Source organism: Neofelis nebulosa, chromosome 7 (genome assembly GCF_028018385.1).
Source record: "Neofelis nebulosa isolate mNeoNeb1 chromosome 7, mNeoNeb1.pri, whole genome shotgun sequence".
NCBI classification, from domain to species: domain Eukaryota; kingdom Metazoa; phylum Chordata; class Mammalia; order Carnivora; family Felidae; genus Neofelis; species Neofelis nebulosa.
In genome coordinates this window covers 125,221,917-125,248,893 of record NC_080788.1, presented here as the reverse complement: position 1 = coordinate 125,248,893, position 26,977 = coordinate 125,221,917, and the positions used below count along the sequence as shown (strand labels likewise).

Here is a 26,977-nt window from a genome sequence, read left to right as displayed (position 1 = left end):
AGATGAGGAGTGAGCTATCAAAGAAGTCCATTCCTGAGATCTTAAAAACTTTTCATTTGCCAGGACACATTCCAGCCTTCAAATTCTACCTTGACCCTCCTTCAAATCCCTATCCCCCCAAAACCGCCTAGCCCCCACTGTGAACTACAGATGCTACTGACAGTGGAAGCAGACCCATTTCCTGAGGTAGATCCTTGCCTGAGAGGGTATTGACTTCCATACCAAATGTTGAGGACAGAGTATAATAATGTTAAAACATATTTAATCTTATTCTTTAAGATGTACCTGTTTTAAGAATTTTACTTATTTTAACTCAGCTAACCCTCACAACAATCCCATGGTGTCAGCAGTACCTTGGAATACCCTTCCCTCCCTCTAATTTTACAACTTGGTAGGCTTATATTAGTTACTAATTCTTGCTCTCCTCCCATCAATAAGTGAGGTTAAGGTCTCCCTTCCCTGAAACTTGGAACAACTTTCTCTAGGAGCCCTAAACCTCTATGAAAGAAAGCCTAGAAACTACATATAAGGGGTCATGGATCCAGCTGAGTCCAGTGTTTCTAGTTAACCCACCAAGTCACAAGGTGTGTGAGTGGAGCCAGACTCTCCAGACCAGAGTAGTCACTGAGTAAACTCAGTCAGTTCCATGTAGAGCAGAAAAATTGCCTTGCTGAGCCCTGCCCAAACACTAAGTTATGGGAAAATTTGTTTCATAACAATTGCTAACTAGAACATATGTTGTGTTAGGGTCCCCTCCCTAAGGAAAGAAAACACAAAAAGACAAAAAACTCAAGGTAACAAGGTACGTGACAATATCCCTCATGACCTTGTAACATGAGACCACTTAATCAGACTGCATGTTTGTGTGTGTTACCATATATGGGAGACAAACAAGTAGAAAATATATAAAAAAAAAACTATGCTAGGTGGTGTTCAGGGCTCAGTTCTTTGGGTATGAACCCAACCGAGCAGTGCCGGCATGAATAAAGCTGCTGCTTGGAAAGAAAAGCCTTGGGGTGTCATGACTCTCTGTGCTAGAATCCTGCTACAATGTGACTTGCTCAGAGTCACTTAACTCATATGAAGATCTAGGTTTTAAACCCAGGCAGCCTGACTCCAAGTACATGCATTTAACCACTGAAGAAAAAAAAATAAAACTATCCAAAGCACATTGATCATCCTGAAGGGAAAACTGTCTGTAAGCCATGCCTCAGTCGCTAAGTGACAGGTATGTAATAAAGCCTTTTTTGTTTTCCAATTTATTCAATAAATATTTATTGAGCACCTACCTCTATTTAAGTACTATTACCCACGCATTCACTTTCTCAATGTGCTCATCTGCTTCTCAATGCACCCACCTGCTTTCTCAGTGTTAATTTTTTTTTTTTTTTTATGTTCAGGAGAGGACCTGGAGATACTTTCCTTAATATAGGGTGAAGACCTGATGTTCAAGCACCATAGCTGTGAGTAATTTACACAGTGCATATGATCCACAAGCAGTTCTCTAACAAAGAAGAGCATCAGAAATATCAAAGTAGTGATTACTTCCAGGAGGCTGGGGCATTGAAGGGCCATGTCAACTCAAAAGCTATTTGTTTATGTTCACACACAGGTAAGAACAGCACTGAAGGCACTTTGCAGGTTTCCTTTGATCTGAAATCAACACAAATCAAAGCCAATCGGAAACAAACTGCCGAATGATATTTTCTTAGCTTATGTTTAAAGAAAGAACCACTGGAGGGGCATCTGGGTGGCTCTGTCGGTTGAGTGTCTGACTCTTGATTTCAGCTCAAGTCACGATTTTACGGTTCATGGGATTGAGCCCTGTGTCCGACACTGTGCTGACAACATGAAGCCTCCTTGGGAGTCTCTCTCTCCCTCTCTCTCTGCCCCTCTACCACTTGTGCATGCACACGTGTATGCTCTCTTTCTATCTCAAAATAAACTCAAAAAAAAAAAAAAGGAACCAATGGATTTTTGTATAACCATATGGTTTTACACCAGGTTTTGATGCTTATTTTGTTTTTCCTGGATGAGTCTAATTTTAGGACAACCCTGGTCCAGCAAGGCTATCAAAGCAAAGGAAGCCAGAATAGAGTATCATCTAGAAAAGGCTATAAGATTTCATACATGATCGTTCTGGTAAACGTGAAATCCAGTCTTTCCCACTTTTTGTTTTCTCCCAGAGGTCAAAATTTTATGAGTGTATTTCACCCAAGAAAATTAGCTAGATCACATAGGGCATATTAGAGCTTCTGAGACTGACCTTCCTCACCCAAAATCTTCAGAGTCTGGGAATTGTCCTAAATCTTGGGTCCCAAGTCCAAACACAGGCTTGATGTAATCTGTACTTGAGATCAGAAAAGGGTTGGAGACAAGGCAGGCTATTGCATTTTTATGTAACCTAGGGCAAAGTTCTTATTTGTTTTAATTTTTTGTAGTTTCCAGTTTTTATTTAAATTCAAGTTAACTAATATACAGTGTAATAATAATAATACAGTGTAATTTAATGATTCATCACTTACACGTAACACCCAGTGCTCATTACAACAAGTGTCAGGGCAAAGTTCTTCTGGCTAGTTGGCAAGAACAAAAAAGTCCGCAATCCTTGGCATGATATTATTTCCTCTAGCTAATCTTTACAAAGAATATGGAGCTTTTTAATCCCTCATTCCAGTTTCATCCAATTCTGCTAGTCCACTGTCTTTCCTCTAAGAGTTTGTATTTACAAACTCTTAAAAGCAAAGAATGTCAACATATTTATACGTCATTTTTATAGCCATTGCAGAAGCAAAAGGAAAGTCATGTAGATGAAATCCAATTATCACTGGACTCAAAGGGAAAGAAACACACCAGACAGGAGGCTATTAGAGAGAGCATGCTCCAGCTGTCCACATCCTTCACAATGACAACAGGTTCTATGATGTTCAGAGTCATAATCACTTGCAAGACTTCTGTACTTTGTACCCTACTCTTCTCTGGAAGCTCTGGCTTCCTTAGTTTTTGGAAAGACTCACTGAGTCTGCTCCTATGTGAATATCTGCTGTAAGAGGGAAAGCCAAAAACTGATAATTACCATAGCTTAGTCCCTATATCCTTATGTATCATTAAATCGTCCTGAGGTCAGTAAAAATTTGGTCTTGAAAAAGACTGTAGGACCAGCCATTCCTATGAAGAAAAAGCCATTTGTTCCTCTGCTTCCCACAGAGTTAGCAGAATGTATTATGACAGAAACAGAACAAGTCTGCCAGGACCTGTGCAGACAGAACTATCCTTTCACCAACCATAAACAGATCTGCTCTTGAGCTATAGAGAGTCATAATAGAAATATATATTGCCTTTTATCTTCTTTTCAGTGAGTAGAGTGAAGTGTCAGGAGTTATTGCTTTAATATCAGTAGGGAAGAAGCTATTTCTTTTTCCACCATGTATGTAGGTATACATGCAAGGGCACACACAACTATACGACTGCTATGTTAACCAGCTTCTTAGCCTTTCTAAAACACATAAGATTGGCCTGGTAACATCATCAGTGCATACAGCTTCAAATTGTTACTGTGGGATCCTGTAAGGAGCTGTCTGGATATTTCTGCTTAAAGAAAAGGGAAAAGGAAGACAACAGTTTTACCTCTACTTAACTCACATAAACTTAATTCAGAAGAATGAGAACACATAGGGGGCTTAATTGATTATTGACTTTATGTTTACAATGCCCACTGAAGCCAATGGAAGGGTGATGTCAAAGACTCAATTGAGCCCCTGGATAATGTCTTCAAACTAAGAAACAGAAAGGACAAGTACTGATCTACTGAATCATCTATAAACACTAACTAGGCTAGGGGTAATTTCCCCACAAGCAATTGGAATGTCTTATTTTATGCCACAGCATTTAAGGCTAATAACTCGATTAACCTCCTATTCCCTACTAACTAGATTTATGAAATGCCAAGGGAGTCAGCAAAGCATTAAGCTTTAGCATGGGTATAATTACTTTTAAGTGAAAAAACAAAAAGTGTTTCCACAAAACTAAGGACTTCCTACGTAGCTAAACTCAGACCTTCACAATTTCTAATGTAATTAGGATCTTGGTCAAATACAAAGGAAACAAAATGGATAAAAAATAAGTGATTGATCAACACTTAAAAATTTAAACAAAGACTGCATTTTGTAAGGATTAGTTAAACTTCTAGCTTCAATTGTCCTTGATTTAATGCTACTCATTGGTCTCAAGTGAATGGTTCATGTTTCAGCAAAGCCATGAAGAGGATGTGAATAGAACTGAAGTAGGATATAGTCTTTCCTAGGATAACAAATTTCCCTTCCCCCTTTTCCTTTTTTGCTATTGAAAAGAAAAGAAATGAAATGAAAGGAAGGAGTATTTCATACTGAAAGTGTTAGCCATTCCTCATTTTGAATAACAGCCTTACCATTTCAGCGATAAATATGATAGGGATAATAACCCATGAGTGCACATAAAACTTTTATAACTTCTTTAGCAATAACTTTGTCTTTCTCTACTCCTAGGTCTTACTACTATAAGTGTCTATAGGCATCCTTCTTACAAACATGGTAAGTCAGATACTTTAGCAATATAGCAACACTGACATTATAGTAATGTCTCAAAGACAATCAAGAAGACTCAATTAATAGTTGTAGAAAGGCTTACCTGAATGCTTGCTGTAGAACGATTTTTGCGGGTTGTAGTAGTAGCCATTGTAGTGGTGGTTTCCATGACAGTGGTAGACATTTCTGGTGGCATGGAGGTCGTCTGTGTTGTTCCCAAGATTGACGGGACTTCTCCCACCAGCCGGACACTTCCATTGATTTTAATATTGGGGTTGTTCTCAGCCGCCATGTTCAGTACTTTCAAACCATCATAATAGAGCCCAGAGAGCTGCCCTTGGAAGAGACGTCCTTTGTCTTTTCCACCAATGGCTATTTGCGCCTGGGTGTTGAAGATGGTTAACTGCCGTCCTAGTGGGTTGGGTGGAGGAAACATTATTATTCCCATATGTTATCTTCTTTGTCTTACCTGGTCTGAATGGACCAGGTATCAAAACAGCCTTCCTTGAGCAATTGAAGGGGAGAAAATTGGATAACAAAAACTCAATAGATAGTAGCAAGTAACATTTCACTATGTTTATCTCTTCCACTGTCTAGCTGAATATCCTAGATAAACTGAATAATTGAGTCTCTATTTCATTATTGTGAGGAATGAGAAATATTGGTTCAATGATACAAAGCATTGAAGTATTCTTGGTGGGTATGTAGTTGTGGATGACAGAAAGTAACCCCCAAATCAGGTGATAATAGTAATAAATACCTATTGTATTCATTTTTACAGTGTCACAGAATAACAACTAAAAAGAATTATATATGGCAAACAAAAACTCTGTGAGGTAACTTATGACACTGAATTAAAAAAAAATAGGTCTGATAACTAAATTAACTGAAATTAAATTTCAATTAAAGACTTGGATTCATTATAGATATGAACAGTTTACTCACCAAATACCTCATTTCCTACATAATACATAATATTCTATCTATACTTGACGTTTATTAAACAATAAACATCATGACAGATAATTTCCTATCTCTTTTATCTTTGGAGAGGGCGGATTATGGTCACACAACTATATCTCTCCCTAAAATATGGGAAATAAACAGGCATTGATAATGTTTCTGGGGCAGGGGAAAATGTCATTCCAAATCAATGCATTATAAAAGAAAGGATGGGTATTAACGAAAAAAAGAGACACAAAAAACTCCTTAAAATATATAAACGTATATTAATGTGTTGAAGACTATCAGTAGCTCAACTTATTTGGAGTTCCCATTTGGAGAACCATTTGTGCTTCTCTGAATAGAAAATTATCAGAATGAAATCATGACAGAACAGAGTCTAGAATAGTGCAACTCAATTTATCTTCCTCCCAACTACCTCCACTTAAAAAAGCCTCTCTAGTGCCAGGTCTTTCCCAGAAAAAACCCAAACAGCTTTTTAAGGCCAAGGCATTCTATGCTATTATTTCTCCAGATAATTCCTTCTGCTTTTGCATATGGATAAGTGGGGGAAACTTATTAATGGAATTAAATATATCCTTTTTGAATTTTTCTCCACTTAAGTCAGTAATAAAACAATGCTCCACAAATTCTCAATCTAATCACTTGGATTATTTTTAGCTATAAATGACTGGAATGTTCTGTTATTATTGCCTGATTATTAAAAGGGAGTTTATTTTTAAAAGACTAGGGTTTCTGCTCCACAATCTCTAATTTGAATAGAGGCATACTCTGATGTTTGGGCTCTTATCCTCTACCACTATTACATGTTCTTTAGCTCTATACAATAATTACCTATCCTTGAATTTCTGGTATATAATGTGGAATGCCTTCTGAATGCATAATAATGGATGAAACAAAAGAGGCAAAGAAGGGAAAATGCATCTGCTCTTTATACAAGAGTCAATTCTGCTCATGGGGAAACTCTTAACAGCATAGTCAAGAATAATTTATAAATAATACCTTTTTGGAAGCTTCAAACACTGCAGTATGGAGAACTGACCAAAGAATTTTGTTATAGTGAAAATGATCTACACTCTATAAAAATATTTGGAGCATGGAAACGGAATCTGTTGGACTTGATAACAGAATTGTCCAGATGCTAAGGGAACAATCAAAATAGATCTAATAGATTTCCATTATTTTCCCACCAATTTCTTGAGTGCTCTGTGCACATACATCATCACCTGCCCTTTGGTCTCTCATTTCTCAAAATCTTCAATGAACAATAACACCGGATAATGACCTGCAGCTCAAATCTCTTTACTGTTATTTTTTTGACTACAGCTTTATCTAGGAGCCCTAAGCTTACTGCATAAGAAATGTCATGATGGAAAGGGAGAATAAATACACCCATATAGGCATAGGCATAGGCATTGGGGGCAGCTTAACATAATAAAGAAGAAGCTGCCTAAAAGGAGATCTCTAGGACTCAATTCAGTAGCTTACACCAGATAGCCCAACGTCAAGCTATTCCTTCCATTCACACAACTGTTGGCCAACAATATTTACTCATCTCCTTTTTCGTATATGCTTTAGCATCGATGATCAGTTAATAGATATAGCTAGTTATAGGTAAGAGATTTTATATTTCTAGTATTTCTGAAAGCACTTCACATCAATAACAGTCCTCACCTTATTTTCCTGGTGATATCATTCTGACAATTATTACAAATAAAAAGAGAGAGAAAATTGAAATGCAAAGTTGAATTACACTAGCTAGAAATGATGGATCTCTTTCATTCCAGTTGCCACATTACACTCCGTAAAGTGGTCTTTGCTTGTTCAAGACTAACCCAAGCATGGGGGCGCCTGGGTGGCGCAGTCGGTTAAGCGTCCGACTTCAGCCAGGTCACGATCTCGCGGTCCGTGAGTTCGAGCCCCGCGTCGGGCTCTGGGCTGATGGCTCGGAGCCTGGAGCCTGTTTCCGATTCTGTGTCTCTTTCTCTCTCTGCCCCTCCCCCGTTCATGCTCTGTCTCTCTGTCCCAAAAATAAATAAATAAAAAAAAATTTAAAAAAAAAAAATTTAAAAAAAAAGACTAACCCAAGCATGGAGAAGGGCAAGGCATGTTTTCTGGGCTACAGGATTAAGCCACTGCTCCACTTCTGGCTATGGTTGTGATCTCAGAGAGATCTGAGTAATTATTTCTTGAGAAGAAGACACTAGTTGGGTGAAATAGGGAAGGAGGTTGTCTATGCTTCAATTTTCCATCATGCTATGGGAAGTGTATGGATTTCTGTTTGCTTATTTCATGGTCTGTTTCTGGCTATATCTGTTTTTCTTTTGGTTATAGACCCTTTCCTAGCCTTCTGTACCTTGGATTAGGAAGTTAAGAGTAAAGTTGGCAATCACTAAAGTAATAGTGGGAAACTCTCAGTTTCCCACCATCTCTTCCTCTCGTCATTTTACCTCTCCAACCTAAGCAGGAGTAAGGGAATAAACTGGGAATCAGTCATCACTACCCTCTCCCTAAAAAGCGATATTATAAGGGACTGACTGGAGAAAGTTTTATCATTTGCCCCAGATTTCTCAAAATCAATGCCAGATTTCATTATTGTTATTCATTATGATCAATTGTGTTTTTTTTTTTATAATAAGCAGCCATTATATCTATATCTATAACCCAAACTAGGAATTGTTCTATTATCCATAATACTCAATTTGGTTATACTAGTACTGGGTTTGTAGCAGGTTACTTTCTGTTTTGTTTTAGGTGCCCATGTTCTTGGAAGTCATTATTGCTACCTCATTTGGATATCAAGTTCACATTCTGCTTAAATTAAATCTTTGCACGTCTCCAGACAGTGTCACACAAAGACTAATTAATTAAACCTCAGAACACCCTTGGGGAATAGGCAGTATTATTTCTCCTCTCCTCAGATGGGAAATCTGAGATATAAAGAGGTTAAGTGGATTGTCTAAGGTCAGAAAGTATCAGTCAATAGTAGACAGAGCCAGAAAACAGACTCAGGGATGTTGTGACCCACATCTCTTCTCCAATGACAGAAATAACTTCAAAGAGGCATTCCAAGTACTTTCCTGATACGTCTGCCTATTCATCCTTCCATCTTTACCCTTTTTCACTCATTGTCTTTACAAGGTCTTTTGGTATATATTTTCTACTCCTTTTGAAGGGAAGGTTAGCTAGACAGAGGAAGGGGTAAAGCAATAGAATGAATAGATGTTACTCACCCAAAGTGTAAAAAAAAGTAATTTCCGTTAAAATAATGCAGAAGAGAGAAACTCCAAGATTGCAAGTACCATTTTCAATATTATATGCATATATGAACATATACATATTTGGTTAAGAAACTAGAAAGCCGCCCTCCATCCCACCTGAACCACCCTTCCCCCTCGATTTGTTGTATATTTCAAAGTGTCTTTCTATATGAAAGCCAACTGATAACAATGCTATCAGCAGGAAAACTAAAAGCCTACTCATAACTTTATAATGGTTTATACAAATGAAAACGCCTGGCATGCTCTTCAACTTAGACTTCAAAAGGCAATGGAGTAAAAGAAAATATTATTAACATAAAATTGAAAGAAAAAAAAGTTCTCTCAGGCACATGAGACTCAGACATGCATCTAGTTTTCTTCTCCTTTTTTAAAAAGTGAGGCAATCGTAGTCTTTAATGTTAAAGGGACTTTATGAGCTGGTGATTACTAAACGAATTATTTGCTTTTTAGAGTTATTCTTAATTTATTTTTAATTAGACCACATACGTTAAAAACAGGGCAAACAGTTAAGTCTCAGTGAGGATTTTCCGTGCTTAAGGGTCTGAATGTTGTCACCCAACTTAAGACTGTAATTAAGCTTGCTTAGGTTGCATATTAATATATTCAATTACTTTTTGTGTGTAACTACATCAAATCTCTGCGAATTTTAAGAACCCACTGAAGGTCTTGAGACAAGAGTAGCTTGCACTGGCTCAGGAAAGAAGGGAATAAATAGCTTCTGAAAATAGAGAATTTTCTTCATTGGAAGATAATAGTTTACGTCGTAACAAATAGAAGCCACACAGAAAATTCTAACATCAGGTATAACCGCTGCCCTCTTTTATTAACAAAGTGGTTGTTTTCTTCAGTAAATCAGAACTGCTGTTTTGCCTTTCATGAGCCTTTCTTTTCCAACGCATTGTCTTAACCACTTCCACTTTTGTTGCATAAATATTAAACACATAAGGGTATTATACAACCAAAGTGTAAAATAAGCTTTTTTTTTTTTTAGTTTCAGCCAGCAACTAGGACACAATTAACCTCTTATGAAATACTTTTGCCTCTGTAAGTTTGAATCTAAAGGCAAAATTCATCTTTCTCGTTCTTTCTTTGTTTAAAAACAAATTGTTAAAAAAACACTGCTCCCCTTAATAACATTTGTCTTAGGCAGTTTATGTTATAAGAGTTGATCTGATGATTGTTTTGTTATCCATGCTAGAGAGTAAAGCCAAAACAGCCTCAAGATGTAAGTTTAAAGAGTACTTTTGAAATTTCTTTAGAAAGCTTTGGTATAAGAGGTAATTTAAAACAAATTAACAAATAATGTCATGCAGTGGTTAAATTGCCATAATACATTTCTTTTTTAGAGGATCCTGAAATTTCTTGTTTGTGGTTATCACGCTGATAGCAAGCTAGATGTTAGTCCCTTTAACTGTATTTTAATGGCAATGTATTATAGCATGATTTATCAACATATGGCAGGTGGAAGCTGACACAAATTATAATGAAAATTAAAACAGTCATTTATGCAGCAGGCGATTATCATTTAAGGAACATTTATTTGCAGGCTTTAAAAATGAGGGTTTAGAATCAAATGATTTTAAAATGAAAGTTTTAACGACGGTTACCTTTTTCCTGCAGCCACTCCTCTACGGGCCGGTTATATTTGAAGGGGATTTTCTGTTTTACCATTTGGAAGCGTTCATTATCAGTGTTGCCTTTAAAGTTTAAAAAACAGCTTAAAAAACAATCTGAAAAGTCAATACGTCATTAAAAACATCCTAGGTTGTTGGTTTGTTTATGAAGTTTTTAGAGATAGATATCAATTTATCTTTAGTAGAGGTGGAGTCGAAGTCACTCTGCCCATGGTTGACAGGTTTGAGGTCAGGTTAGTCTTAGCTATGCAGTGCTCCATCATCATATTTTGGAAATGGAGCATGAGATGGGAATCCATCTCACCCCAACCACACCTCAATTGGGCCAATGGAGGCACAGGATTTTCCTGGTTTGTGAATAATTTGCCTACCAGATCAGCTTTATCTATGGTAGGAAACTTGCATTGTCTCAGTCATGCATGATCTACTCTCACAGTACTGAACCCTATCAGAAGCATGGGGTCATGTACTTCCTTATTCTCAAGTGTTTGTAACTGCTCTAACTTCTGGTGGAGGGAAGAAGACAATTTAAGTCTTGATGGCCAAGGGTGACTTCTTACTCTGAGGCCTTGGTATCTCATCAACTATGTTAAATAGAGTATCACAGATGATTCTTTACATCTCTATTCGTCTGTCCGGACTTGTTCTACATTTTAAAAAAGAAGAAAACCCAAAGTAAATATTTGTAAATCAAAGCAGCTATAAATATAGTGATAGAGTATTAGCAGACTTTTAAGTACCTAAATTTTATTACTACTAATAGATGCAAGCTTTATATGTTTATCTAGTCTCTCACCTTTCTATGAGAGGTCCTTTCTGAACAAGTATCTATTCATAAAGCCTGTTCAGGATACCTCCTTCAGGCATGAAATATCTAATTAATTTCAAGCCTCAAACATAATGCTTTTAACTGCTACGATGCCCCCTTATTCTTTTTGTAACTGTTGTTACCACCCTGGATGATTTGTCTAATTAGGACAGACTTGGAGAGTAGTATTATAGAGATATACCCCTAATGAATATGCTTCAAATCACAAAATAATGAAGCCATGTTTGGGGAACTGTTCTGTCTCATCAACCAACCTCACAGTGATCAAGCAGAAACTAGTGAATTTTAATTCATGAATTTTCACTCACAGCCCTATACTGGAACTTAGGGAATCCCATTCCAAATTACCAACATTAAAAATGAAATAAAAATTTCAAAACAGGTGCTCTTGGAAACGATTTACAAAAAAGTCTAAAAGCCAGAAAGAATGTTAGGATTAAATATAGCAACAGGCCAAGTTAAAAGAAGGTCACCATGGCATTTCAATCTCAGAGCCACCTTCTTATAGGAATTATTGACAGAGAAGATTCCACATGTGACTAAACTAGTACCTGCCTTCCATGAAGTATAAGATGGGAAAGGGGTGGCTATGTTGGGAGATGTTTCCAAGATTTCCCATTCATTTCTGCTATGAACAAATGATTTAAGAAGGTGAATCATTCTCCTTCCCAAGGAATAAAAATTAATAACAAAAACAACAACAAACACAAAGCTCATGAAAGAGACAACTATGGATCTGTATCCAGCCTCCATCATGGTATCTTCTCTGGTTGGGATAAAACATAATATTAACATATCAAAGGATAAACTACAATGAATGGAGTATTATTTTTTACACAAATAAAAAGGAAAGGGAGAGGCTGCAGGCAAGGAGAAAAAACAGAAAGGCAACTTCTTGGGGCGTCTGGATGGCAAAGTCGGTTAAGCGTCAAACTTGGACTCAGGTCATGATCTCCCAGTTTGTGGGTTTGAGCCCCACGTTGGGCTCTGTGCTGACAGCTCAGAGCCTGGAGCCTGCTTCGGATTCTGTGTCTCCTGCTCTCTCTCTGCCCCTCCCATGCTCATGCTCTCTCTCTCTCAATAATAAATAAATGTTAAAAAAAAAATTAAAAAAGAAAAAAAAAGGCAACTTGGTGTTTCAAACTTCAGGGCAAAAGAAGTTAGTTTTATCTGCTAATGTAGTTACCAATTAGAGATTATCATAATGATCCTCCTTGGTAGATTTGGGTATTCAGAATTCTATTAATCCAAAATGAAGTTGGGTAAATTCTTACATGTCTTCACAGAAAAGGAGCATGCACTTTTCTGAAAAGAACCTATATCTCTAACTGTTAATCTTACCCCTAAAGAAGACAGACAACACGAGGGATACCATCCATCTTCATAAGCTTTGACCCCTCTCAAGTTTTAGTTACAACAAAGCATTATACTGAAAGATGGCAAATGGGTTGTGCCAGATTCACCTTAAATATATTCTATTACTTTGGGTTTTCTGTAACTTGTTGTTGGCTGCAACATTAATATAGTGATAACCGTCTCTCCACTCACTGTGGAATGGATTAGTGAAGTCGATAGCAAATATAAAGCTAAATATTCTTAGAAACATGCAGGGTAAAATCAGTAGTATCCAAAATTCCAAACTGCCAGAGTTGTATATGCACTAAATTAAGTAAATTAGAAAGCACAATGATTTACTTTCTCTAAATACATAGGGGCTCTTGGTCCTCCTAAGCATGCCCTCCCCATACACTCTGTCTCAAACCTAAAGCTCTACAGAAGATAATTTTGAGGCATGGTACACGCTAGTAAAAGAGAAAACTATGTTGGGTAATCAATAAGCGATATGTTGGGAGGACAGCATAGCCATGATTCAACCTTAGACCCATGGGGAAGTGAAAGAGAGAGAGTCATTCTTCTCCATCTCAGCTTTAAAGACATTTAGAAAAAAGTTTTAAGTTTTCCACACCAGACTGATAGTGTCTGGCACTAATGATAGTGATCTTGCATACTGTTAAAAGTTGTGAAAGATGGAAGGTCATTTGGAAAACCAAACCGGTTTAAATTGCCACATTAACATTGTTCTTAGTCTCTTTTCATGTTCTTGTTGGTTTTTATTTTAATTTATCTTAAACATTAGTAAGAACTGTTTTAGAAACATGTGCATGAGAATGAGTTCATTTACCCCAAGCCCCATTTGCTAGACTGACTAAAGAGTAAACAACCTTCTAAACATAAGAATTCATACAGAGCGAGTACCCTGAAAGCTGAGCAAACCTTGTAAAAATTAATGTACATTCGTATTAAATCCTTAATGACATTCAGTTGTACATTTCATATAGCAACCAGTATGAAAATTTAAACAGTGAAATCAATTCTTCAATAGAAAGTAATGATATCCTCAAGAAAGAATGGCCTTATGAACAGTAATGTCATGATGTCACTAAAACTAGACATATGTGCATTACTAATTAGACCAACAAAATGTAATGACCATACTTCTCAAACACACTGAGAAATCTATAAATTATACCATGAGATCTTTAAATAGACAGTTCTTAAATTACTATATAGATGTGACACTCACCTACAAAGAATTGAGCTTTAGAAAAGAAATTAGTCACATTTTATTCTACTTAAAATAAAGGTGTGTAGGTGAGTGTATTTGTGTGTGCGTCCATGCATTTTTTATCAGAAATTGATATTTTTATGCCACTGGCCTCCTAAATTCACTTGCATTTGTATCATTGCTTCTGATTATTAAGTGTTTCAACTCCTGGAGACGCATACAACAGGCACTGTTGAATTATAATATTGTGAAGAACAGAATACTCTGAGGTGAGATTATTGAGGCCCAACTGGTTCATACATAGCTTCAAACTTTATTCAGAAATACCTCATGTTTCTTACATTTGAGTGAATCTATTTAGGATAAAAAAAAGAGAACAGAGTAAGTAAGACAAAGAAGGCAAGTTGACCCTTCAAAGTTCCCCAATACATCAGACCCTCTTTGTTGTCAAGCACTCCCAGAAGAGTAAATTTGAAATTTGTTGTCAGTCCCAAAGGAATAAGTATTCTTTAAATAGAAGAATGAAATGATACAGAGAACTTTTGTATAGCAAGGAAAATAAATTTTACAACACCTTTATATACTCTCTTGGTCCAAACACAGATCCTATTCATTAGCTATTATACTTAGTTTCTTTAAGCCATAATTAATACAGCACAGGAGTTAAAAGCATGGGCTTTGGAGACCAATTTAGCTTTGGGTTCTAACTTTAGCATTTAATAGCTGTGTGACCTCATGCAAGTGACTTGGCCTCAGTTTCCCCATTTCCCAATTCACCATTGGACCTAGTATAAGATAATAAGAGGTACAGCATATTCAGAACACGAGTATGAAAAACATTCAAGTTTTAAAAACCATTATTAATACAATTCAGTTGTTCCCTAATGATCTAAAGGGTGTACTTCCATGGCCTCAGGACTTTACCAGGCCTCCATTCAAAACATGGGCATATTCCATTTGGTCTGACAAAGGTTATCTTTCAAAGATCAATGAAACATAGAAAAATAAAACATCCTAAATATCCCCTAAATCTCCTAGCTGTTGCTCTTTTTAGATTTCTGAATCTTTTAAAATATACTCAGCTAACACCATTTCCAAAACAAAGTGGGTTTCTTAAACCACTGAAAGTAAAGGAACAATTCAGTCATTGACTAATGTGATTTCTTGGTCCAGCCACAGGTAATGAGGATATACTGCTTCTGTGTTGAGGAAGAGTGTCCTAAAGGTTCTGGCAATTTGCACCAGGCTGGCAGAAAATTCTTATAAATACCATCCGAAATGTTGTCAAGCACATGGACATGCTAATAGGAATACTGTAACAGCATTCATCTGTGCAAAATTAATGCCAGAGGTATTTTTTTTTGCATTTTGTTTTGAGTCCTAGAATAAAAGGGAAAAAAAGGTTTTGTTTATTGTTTTCTTGACACTAAAAAATGAGACCATGGGTCTAACGAACAGTCAAAGAATGAATACTATGTATTAAAGCCAGAGGCAAAAGAAAATCGATGTGAGTAGGCTCAAGTAGTAGGGCTTTCAGAGGTTCTTACAAAGTCTCTCTCCCTAAAGAACACTTCGTGAGTTTCAAAGCAAATATAAGACACTAAAGAAAAGGAACTGGGGAAATTCTCTAAGCTTGGCTCTGGTCTCCTTCCTGATGTTGACTCAGATGAACTCCTCTCGGAGTCAAAAAGTGGGCTACTGTGCTACCCAGAGGGCATCCTGAATGTTTGGCCACTTGTAAGTGATGGATTAGACCTCAACAAAAACCAAATAACTAGTATTTATAAAGCGCCTTTCAACCAAAAAGTTCAAAATGCAATTATAAGCATCATCTCATTAATCCTCAAAACCACCTTTGGGGCTAAAGAAAAAAGAACTATTTATATACTATGAGCTTGATCCTACCATGTGCCAAGGAAAGAAATTAATCTCTTGGAGGAGAAAACTGATCAACTGGGGGAAGTGAATTAACAGACTAAGAGCACAATTATTAAGTAAGCAAGATTCTCCAGACTTAGTTGGGTGGTTCTGTGAGCCAGGGGATCCACCTTTCCCAAGTGATGAGATGCTTGCTTCTGGAAAGCCATACGGGTCACCCAGGCATACCCTAACTTGGCCAAGGAATCTTACTATCTCATGTGTTTTGGAAACGTTCAGGAATGGAAGACATATGTGGAAAACCATATTATTCCCTTCCTGTATCAAAGTAATTTTGTATTAATTCACCATCTCTAGGCTACTGGAGTTAAGCTGTTGAAGCAAAGATGGCTCAAACATGAACGAAAAGAGCATTGGCTGTGGAGTCTGAGAGACTCTGGGTGAAATCCTATCTCAGACATTTACCATTTCTGTGAACTTGAACAATTTACTTACTTTAGATGACTAGAGTTTCTTCACTTAAAAAAAAAGAAGAAAATAATAACCTTTATTGCAAGGTTTTATACAAATTAAATGCAATAATCCAGGAAAGAGCTTAGTTTAGGAGGTGTTCAAAGAGGTTGAGAATGGGGAGAGTTTACAATTTATTTTAATTCTCAGGATCTTTCCCTAACACATGTTGAGAGATGAGGACCATGTTAGAGATGTAACCCTGGTCAATGTCCAGGTATCCAAGTGACCATGTCTCAATTCCTTAATCTTTGTTCCTGGCTGAGGTGAGTTTTTGTGCAAATACGTTAACATTGAACTTCTCTTTCATATCCCAAATCTAAATGAAAGTGCCATTTCTGTTGAAATGTAATTATATTAAAGACCATTTACACTGATGCAACAATGAGAACATATATTACCAGTCCCTACCCTTTCCCTGCATGTTGATGCCAGTCTCAACTCTCTTTCTGAAGCCCTTTTCCCCTGAAATTTCTCATTTCTCCTCACCCATAAAGGATACTTTCAATCCCAGAAATATTACTAAAACAGGACTGCAATATCTTTATTTGTTTACATAATTTCAAGGAATATTTTCAAGCAATTTCTAATGGAATCTGCTTCAGTACAATAGATCTATGTAGCATCTATTCTTTATTTAAGAGCCACTTTCAAAAATGACATGCTACAAATTAAAATATAAATAGGCTACAAAATTTTATTTCCTTCCATAATTATTCCAAAATACGAACTAAAGCTAGACTAGTCAATAGCAATGTCTGAATTTTGTCTAGTTCCTTTCTGGTAAACATGTTTAAAATATCTATGTCTCGTGTCTTCAAGCTGTATTTTCTTCATATATAAAATGAGGATTATAATAATAACTGCAACATGGGGTTGTGGTGAGAACTAAAGGTATATAAAGTCCTTAGTACAATGTGTGGCACGACTTAAGTGCTCAATACAGGACTTGTCACTATTGTTGCTATTATTAAAATAGTGCCCAATTCAAAAGGGTTAAACTCAAAAGACGGTAAACTCACAAAAATTACTTCACTACACAATTTTTAGTGTCAAGTCTTTTCAAATTTCCTTTTGACATGAAGCGCTAATGTCCAGTCTTCAACCATTTGACATATGACCCCTTCCAGATCCCCCCAGGCGCCTTTTATTCTTATCACTTATTTCCTCCTTGAGGCAAAAGCCACAGTGTTATTTTGGGGTCATTCTTCCCTGTGATTCATGCATCCCTGTGTCTTCTTGTGTCTCTTTAATCTGTTTCTTTCATTTCTTTCTAGCAACTTTCCTCTCTCCACTCCCTTTTCCCTTTCATTCCTGTCATGCAGAGGAAATCAAAGTCAATGTTTTTAAAGGCAGAATGCTAGAATATTTGGTAAAAAGAAAAAAAAATATCATGCATGTGCAGTGTTCCTATACAGCTCAGAGGATAGGTAGGAAGTATGGAAGGACAACTTTAATGGGTAACAAATATAAACATTTTCATCCTCATCAATAGGAAAGTCACACCAATATCAACATGTCTGATACCATGATAAACCAATACTGTCGGAATTCTTCTGTTTAGATCTGACGGAACTGCTGGTATTTATAAATTATAGGTCTTCTAGACCAACCTCAAACCTTATACGTACAAATGAATATATTATTCCCAAGGGATCTAAAGACCACAGTCACTGTATTGTGTACTACCCACCCTTGATCTGGTTAATATACTGGTTTGCAACACTTGTCTAAACAACCACATCATGGGACTGTCACACATGAGGCTTATTTCCAACTAAAACCCAGCACGATTTCTAACTGAATTGCTTTCTGCAAAGTTTTGGCCATCTTACGGTCATGCAACACACTTTATGAACTTCAAAGCAGGACTTCAATTACACCCCATTAAATTTATTCATTTTTCTTTCATAGCAGCATTCCGACCTGATAAGAAAATGCTTAACTCTAGGCCTTTTGTCTCTTGTAGGAGACACATTTCTCAGCTTTATGCCATCTGCAAATTTGATAAGCATAACTTTGTGCTTTTATTCAAGACCCTGAAAAATTTACAGAATAGGATTTTGTGATGGCTTTAAAATGTCTACAAATTCTTTAAAACTCCTTTCTGTAAGACACGGGGCTTGATTCTCCAACCTTGCATGTGGGCTCTACTTAGTACGGACTCAATTCTAAAGAACAGTGTATGTTGGAAGTGACAGTGTGTGACTTGAGAGACTAGGTCAAAAAAGGCACTGTGACTTCTCTCTCTCATTTTCTCTCCCTCCCTCATTCTCCCACTCCCTCTCAATACCCATTCTAGGGAAGCTAGTATTATATCATAAGGACACTTAAGCCCTTTGGAGAGACCTACATGTTCAAGGACCTGAGGCTACCAGACCCTCCATGCCTATATAAGTCTTGAGATGACTGCAGACCCAGTTGCGATCTTGATGTCAACTCATCAGCCACCTTGATCCAGATCCAGTCAACTAAGTTGCTACCAAATCCTGACCTACAGAAACTGTGGGATGGTAAGTTTTTGTTGTTTTAAGCCACTATGTTTTGGGGTGATTTGTTACACAGCAATAGATACAGGGAAATAAAAAGCTTCATCTGACTGTTTCAGTTCAACTAGAGGCAGATCTTCTTAAGACACTGTCATAGCTCTCTTGATATTATACTCTTCCAGGGAAATGAAGATACACTGTGTCTATAACATTCTCTCATCTGCCAGTTTGCTAATGTCATCCAAAGGGAATTAGACTAGTTTGGTAAGACTTGTTTTGATGAGCCCATGATAGTCCTTAGCCATTATCAGATTCTTTGTTAAATACAGTTAAATGCATAATGATTTTTCTGTTACACAAAACACTTGAGAATTTGTATGTATCATTCTCAAATTTAAGAGATTCATCCTTCTTTACAATGTAAAATTTGGGACACTTTTCCCAACCTAGTTTCTCTTATGACTGAGCAGACATTAATGGGGGCTTGGGTTCAATTCCTTAAGCATCAGGGAAATTATACATCTAAGACCCAGAGATTTGAACTCCCTTGAGAAACTCTATTACCATTTCCTCAGAGTAAAGGAGAACTGGATTTTCCTATTCATTTGTGCTTACTGGCCTTTACATTCCTTCCCACCCCCCGAGCTTTTACATTCTGAGGGAAATTTTCCTTTCTAGATGACGCATTGGTGACAGATGATATGTAAGGGTGAAGGGGTGGGCTTGAAGGGAAGGATACACAACCACAGAGATCCTGCTTAAGCAAATGTTGTTATGTTTTATAGTTTAAAATGCTGCTTCTGGGAGTAGAGTTCTTTGGAACTTACAGTTTATATTTTGGGAGAAGGGATGTACAATATTAAGGTGGAAGGGATTTCAAAGATTATCTAAGAAATATATTTTCCCTATTTGAATGTTTCTCAACCTTCCCATTTAAAATGTCACTGGAAATAGGACTCCTAGCATAGGCAAGCATCAGAGACTACAGATTTTAAAGATAACCCTCCCCCCCATCAAAGGTATTAATTAAAGAATTGTCTGAACTCCTATTTGTTTGGTTAGATGGCATTTCCAAGGCTTTTCAAAAAATGAACCAGTTGGCAGCCACGCATCATTTGGTGCAAGATTCAAAGGTCAGATATACACTACTGCAATGTGGTACAAGAATCAAAATTTTCCCCGGGAGGAAATGACCTCAGGGAATGCAATAGTTGTAGTATATCTTGAATTCATACAATGCCTCGTTAACTCTACTTGGCAAATTAATTCAAATTGATTTGTTTATGAGAATTGCAGCACGGCCTCAAATCTGGCTATAAACAAAGGGTAATGATAAACAATGCACGGAGCTCAGAGAAAATGTCTATAGAAAATTATAGATCAGCAAGGGGACTGTTTTTATAGCATAACTATCTTTGCTAAAAAGAAAAAAAAAAGGTGCGGGGGGGCGGTGGGGAGGGGAGAAGAAAAGCAAAGGAAAAAAAATGAAACGGACAACACAGCCTATACAAATTAAACTCTTTTCATAAATAACACCAATATATCACAAATACTCAAAACAAAAGCAGATAAAGTATTTGAAAGTATACAAAGGGAATATAAAAACAAGATTAAAATTTTAAAAAATGGACATTTAATTTTTAAAAAAGCAATTAACTCAATTTAGACACAGTGATAAGACATGCTGAGGAAAATAAAAAAAAGAAGAAGGCAGCCATATGATATGGCAGTTAGAGCCAAGATTAATTCCAAAGTGTCATACTTTAAAGAAAAAAAGTAGGGAGGGGACAATTCCTCAGTGAAAGCCACTAGTTTACAACTTCACATTGAGTCCTGAATTTAGGGTTGAGAGAACGAATGTGTAAGGAAATACAATTACAGCTGTGACAACCTTTCCCAAGCTTCCTACTAAAGCTCTCTGAAAAATAGCTACAGTTCCATTCTGATATCCACGCTCCTTTGCAATGAGACGTTGCCACTCCGCCCATCAGAGCTTTAGTTTACTTTTCTACCCCTTGATTCTGGGTTGGCCCTGACACTTGCTTTGTTTTGCACAGGGCACATTAGCAAACAGGATGTAAGTGGAGTTTTGAATAGCCTTGGCATGATAGTGCTGCCCTCTCATGCTGCTGAAGCCCGAGATTGCCATATCAAGAAAGCCAAAACCAGTCTCAGCTCCTGGAGGATGAGAGATCATGAGAAGAAAGACCCCAGCCATCTAAGCCACTCCTCCAGTTTAGCTGAGGCCCCAAACATGGGCGGGAGGCCGTCAAGACCATCTAGCTCCATCCAAGCCAGCCGAAAAACACACCTATAAGACCCACAGACACATGAGCCAATCAGTAACAAAGGTTTGGAACAATTCTGTTATTCATATACAGCCAGGGAGTTGGGAAATCCAGCAAGGACTGGGAAGCAGAGACTGGGTAAATGAAGCAACTTCCTGTGTGAGGGTTTCCATCAAGGACCAACAGAAAGAGGGGGAGGTGCTCAGCTGCTATCTGTGGAGTCAGAGGAGCTTGTGTGGTGCAAGCCTTAGGGGTCCTGGAATGGAGACAGGGAGGCATCAGGACCTGCCACCTATATTTAGCTCTCTTGTTCATTCTTAAGAGATAATTATCTATTCGAAGGAAAGGGATGCAGTAACACAGCTCCTCAGAGGAGAGGGACAGGTCAGGAAGCTGAGGAAGCCGGGACAGGGCAGGAAAACCAGAGAAGCGCTGATACTTCTCTGGTCCCCATTTCTAGCTTGGACCAGATTAAGAGTGGGAGGGGATGGGGCTGACTCTAGAGGTAACAAGGGGCTATTCAGCAACTTATGTAACCTCCTGTCATCACTATTCAAATGAGGGGTAGATAGAGGCTTGTAAGAAAAGCAGGCTGGACTTAATGGCAAGATGTTCTGGAACTGTAGCCCCTACTTACCAATGGATTTTTTTTTTTTTTTTTTTTTTTTTTTTTTTACTCCGTAAAGGATTCCGTGGGGAATAGAGAAGGATTGCCTTTTTTCTGAGCTAACATTGCCTTTACTCCCATCCCTTACTCCAACCTTCGAACCAAAGCAAACCATTGATGTTCCTGCAGGATATGAATAATCACTGATTACAAATAGCGTTCCTGAGGCTTAGAATAGAAAGATCAGCTTCACCACACTCCCTACTAATACAAGACAATAAAAACAAAGCAAAACACTGAATTGAAGACCAAAACCAGACAAAACAACATTCCCACCTTGCAATTTTGGCTTTTAAAAAGCAGGCCCTGCCTCTTCAACTCCTTTTAAAGCTAATGGATCAGCAAAAAGTGACCTTCATAAACTCACTGAGGAGAGTTTAGAAGTTATTTTTCCAGGACTTAATAGCTGGTGTCAGAATTGTATTACGTTAGCATGGCAGTTGGATTGTAGAAAGAAGCATCAAAACAATCAAAATCTAAGGGATTAAAGAGTAAGAACAACTAACATCTAGATGTTTTAACTGACAACTCCAATGACACATAGTTGTCAATAATTAGAAGTATGTCATGTTTCAAGTCACAACTCAAGTATTAGTTCAAATTGTAAATGTATTGGCCAGAATATCAATTTCTTAAAAGAAAATCAGTTTTTTTAATACTTTTAAGAAAGTGGTCAACAATTCTGCAATATTATCCATACATTTAAAATATTTACCTATTGGGCGCCTGGGTGGCTCAGTCGGTTAAGCAGCCGACTTCATCTCAGGTCATGATCTCGCGGTGCGTGAGTTCGAGCCCCGCGTCGGGCTCTGTGCTGACAGCTCAGAGCCTGGAGCCTGTTTCAGATTCTGTGTCTCCCTCTCTCTCTGCCCCTCCCCTGTTCACGCTCTGTCTCTCTCTGTCTCAAAAATAAATAAACGTTAAAAAAAATTTTTTTTTAAATATTTACCTAGAACCCAGACTCCTCTATCCTGCAAGTGAATATCAGTTCTTGAGGGCATGTTTTGTTAATGTTGCTATTGTTTGGTATGGAACTACAATCACCTTACAAACAAGATTTAAAGAAAAATCTTTTCACACCATCCTACTTCCACAATCCCTTTTCTAACACAGAGTGACATGAAATACTGACACATATTAAGTGCTCAAGAATATTCACGAAATTGATGACTAGACTACTGCTACCTCAAACAGAGGCAGGTGCTCTGACTCCAATAAATTATTAACTTATTATCTTTGAAAGTTTAAATGATTACCAAGGTTCTTATAACCTCTTAAAACCTATAAATTTGAAATATATTAATAAAATATTAATAACTCTCCCTTCTTTTAACTATTTAATATAAAATATTAAATAACATGATATTAAATCTTGGTTATCTGAGGACTATCTAAAGATTAGGCTATTTTATGCTTCAACATATTTATTTGTGCTGACGCAAATGCAAGGTTTTTAGTATTTACCCATAGATGTGTGTGTGTGTATCCTGTATAGAGAGAATTTATAAATATCTCAAAGGAGAGAATGTCTTCATATATTCTCCATAGAGCTTTGTACCTTTCCACAAGAAACAGCTCCTAGATATCTATAAGAAAAAAATATCTAGGATTTAAAGAAATAACTGAGAATAATTTCAAATGACATTCCTAGTGATAATGGAGTTGAACAAAAATGCTTTTCAAGCCAAAGAGGAGAAAGAAGACAGATCTATTTTCTTGGTAGAAGAAAGGCAAACTGTATCATCTGTAACACTGCAAATTATACTAGTCAAATTAGAGTAGTCCGTTTGTGTTGAAATTTCTGAACCAACCAAGAAAATGTACCAGATGATCTAGTATTATTACCAATCTAATTGCTAAGTTCCTTTGAATTTTACTCGTTCAGAAACCCCACTTTTATCTTTGCAATAATGATCCAAGATATTAAAAGAAGGCCCTTGAGTGACTCGATTTGCCTACTGAAGTTCATGCAGTGTCTGCTGATGCCTCATTGCTGTCTTGTCAAAAAGCACTGAGAACATGACTAAGTATAAGGCACAATTAGGACCAGAGATGAAACAGGTGAGAGAAGCACATGCAGTTTTCTTGTTTTGATGTTTTCATTTTGGATTATCAGGGATGGTGGCTTATTTTAAATCACATTGGAATCTTTACAGGTTTTTAGATTTCTGAACAGGGATTGCAATTTCCCATCTAACCAAATTCAGGGATGCTGTCCAAAGATGTATTTTATTATTTTTTTTCTTTCTAAGATTTATATCTGGGTGTGACTCTGAAAGGGAACCTAGACATAGTGATTAGTAAATAAATAAATTTCTTCCTTAATTATGCTGTTTGATTTAAATATGTTCTGATTGAGGGGCACTTGGGTGACTCAGTTGGTTAAGAGATCAATTCTGTTTCAGCTCAGGTCTTGGGCTCATGGTTTGTGAGTTCAAGCCCTGTGATGGGCTCTGAGCTGACAGTGCAGAGCCTGCTGGAGATTTTCTCTCTATCCTTCTCTCTTTGCGCCTCCCTGCTCAACAAGCTTGCAATCTCTCTCTCTCTCTCTCTCAAAATAAATAAATTAATTAAAAAAATATATATATATATATTCTGATTGAATAATGGTCCAATTCCTATTTATTATTCACTTCCTAGTACAAAGATTTATAGAGATGGATGCTTAATAAATACTTACACAGAAGGATCTGCATGGTTTCTGTTAACAAAGGAATGCAGATACTAGGGTTGCTTCTGTCCCTAGAAGTTGGCTGTGACAATTCGGATTTCAGGTGTTAGTACCCATTTAAAAGGCAGTGAGGTTTGAAGTTACACAATTACTGCTCAAACTCTTGAGCAGTTAACAGTTCACTTGTTCAAAGTAGCTGCCGTGGAGGGGAGTGACACAAATCAAGAAATCAAAGCCACAAGCAAGAGGAACAAAGTATACTTATATTGATTATTCTCATTGACCAGAAAAAATTAAAGCAACTACAACCTGACAGAATGATGCAGCTATGTAATTATGCAGCCACAGAATGAGCTGGATTTACTGGCTGAAAAGTTCATTAATGTTTTGGCCTGAGTGTTTATTGGTGACCTCTACAACTACTAGTGCATTTCAACCAGATCACTAGAAGGTAGGGCTTGGAAGAAGTGTTGTGGATGAATTTTGTACAGCTACTGGGGATGGGAATAAGGCCAGAGAATTGTCGTAAAGGCCTGGGATCAGAGTTGGTCAGGACTCTGAGTCAATGTGTTGGCAAAGCACCTTGCTCAGTTCAGTGGCCTTATTTCAAGAACAGATCTGTTAAGAGTATTTCAAAATTCCCTTTATGGACCTTCTTGGAACTCAAAATTCTCTGAGGTCTTAGTAGAAGAAAGCCACAAAATGAAGCAAGACTGTTAGATTTCACTTGGTTTCTCCCCTCTAGGAGATCTCAATTGCCCCCTGGGAGCAATATCTTCTTTTCCATGTATTAGCTTCATTTTTTTTCCTCTCTGGAGGTCCAGATCCACCCTCACCACACAGAAAATTCAGTAAAATTCTGGCTATTCATTTTGAAAGTCTAAAAGCATTTTGGTTCTATTTCAGTTTGTACTTCACTTATATAAATTCCTATTTTATTTGAAATAGTCAACAGCTCACAACAGTTTTATATAGGTTTGAAAATGACCTACTAAGTATTTCTAAACCTTGGCTGTCTGAGAAGATTTTAGATTTATTTTTACTCTACATATATATCTATGTCAGATTTATATTTAGTTATTTTTTAAACTTTCATGGATGCCTGAATGTTCTTTTTCTCTTCTACCATTTTGTCTAAGTACACTGGGAAATTCACTCTTCAAGACCTATAGTGAATCATCTCAAATAAGATTTAATTGTGACAACAAAGAAAATTTCCCAGTAAAATTTCAAAAGCTTTTCATAAGAAAAAAATCTGTTATATTTGGATTTTATTTAAAATGAAGTTAAGTATATTAAAATTTCTTTAAGTTTATTTATTTATTTTGAGAGAGACAGAGACCGTGTGAGTAGGGGAGGGGCAGAGAGAGAGGTGGCTTAACCGACTGGGCCACCCAGGTGCCCCGAAATTAAGCATATGTAATGCTTGTAAAGGATACTCTTTACCTTGGTGTACACTGTTGTATATACACAATGGAATCAAAAGTCTTCAATAATTTCAGCACAGATGTGCAGTTTAACGTTTATTGAACACCTGCTATATTGCCACTTTGAGTCAAAAAAAAAGAGGTGGGGGGAATTAATAGATTCCCCCACTGTGACTACTTTGCTTGGGTAGTAGAGAGCAAAGTCTGGTGGTATATGCTTTCTACTCTGAGAGTGGAAACTTTGACTCTTATTATAGTCAATACTGAGGTCAGAAAAATGTGAAGGGGCTGCCGTTTTCTATTAGTAAAATCTGGTCTTCCTTAGTTTGATTTTTAAAAATTTAAACTTGTGCATGCTATGCATATACATATACATACACATATACATACATATATAAAGTAGAATCTGGTACTTGTTCCTTTAATAAATAGAAACAGATTCTAAAATCTCTAGAAGTGAACAAAAAGAAATAAACTGGATCACATCTAAGAAGAGTCCACCCTAGAAATGGCAGATCAATGGCCAAAAACAGAATAAAAGCATAAGTAGGAAGCTTCCAACAACCAGTTAGGGACAACCAATGCCAAGAAAATGAAAAGAAGGTTCTCTGGGACTCAGAAGATGGACATATCAGTGAGTGGGTAAAAGAAAAGATAAATGCTAAGAGGTCAGCTGGAGCCTTTATGCAGAAGGGCTATGGAGAATAGGTTAGGGAAGCTGAGCCGGCTAAAATAATAAATAAATAAATTCAAAAGAAAAGTATGCAACTCCCTTAAGAAGTGTGTGAGAAAGAGTGTATTTGGATCACTACCACTTACCGTTACAAGTAGAAGTAACAGAACTAGAGAAATATTAAGGCTTTTAGTTTGTTATTTTCAGATCTTGTTCTAAGCAATGTACGACATAACATAAATGAAGGTAGAACTGAATCTGTGTCTTTGGTGTTCAGTTAAGAAAGCAGTGTATGGGGGCGCCTGGGTGGCGCAGTCGGTTAAGCATCCGACTTCAGCCAGGTCACGATCTCGCGGTCCGTGAGTTCGAGCCCCGCGTCAGGCTCTGGGCTGATGGCTCGGAGCCTGGAGCCTGTTTCTGATTCTGTGTCTCCCTCTCTCTCTGCCCCTCCCCCTTCATGCTCTGTCTCTCTCTGTCCCAAAAATAAATAAAAAACGTTGAAAAAAAATATTAAAAAAAAAATAAAATAAAAGAAAGCA

The 26,977-nt window shown here is 37.2% G+C and overlaps 1 protein-coding gene across 37 annotated transcripts in view; it reads right to left on the bottom strand.

Moving 5' to 3' along the window:
* Positions 1 to 26,977, bottom strand: part of NRXN3 (neurexin 3) — a 1,582,316-nt gene that overhangs the window by 151,099 nt on the left and 1,404,240 nt on the right. For 23 of the 37 annotated variants that reach the window (XR_009264656.1, XR_009264657.1, XM_058739879.1 and 20 more), the window contains 2 exons: positions 10,414 to 10,503; positions 4,666 to 4,973 (listed from right to left, as the gene is read on the bottom strand). Coding sequence is in view for 35 of the 37 variants with exons in the window: in XM_058739879.1 (XP_058595862.1) it covers positions 4,666 to 4,973; positions 10,414 to 10,503 (398 nt within the window). In the remaining 2 variants the exon portion in view is untranslated. The remainder of the gene's footprint in view (positions 1 to 4,665; positions 4,974 to 10,413; positions 10,504 to 26,977) is intronic. The other 14 variants (XM_058739868.1, XM_058739883.1, XM_058739896.1 and 11 more) reach the window with 1 other exon arrangement.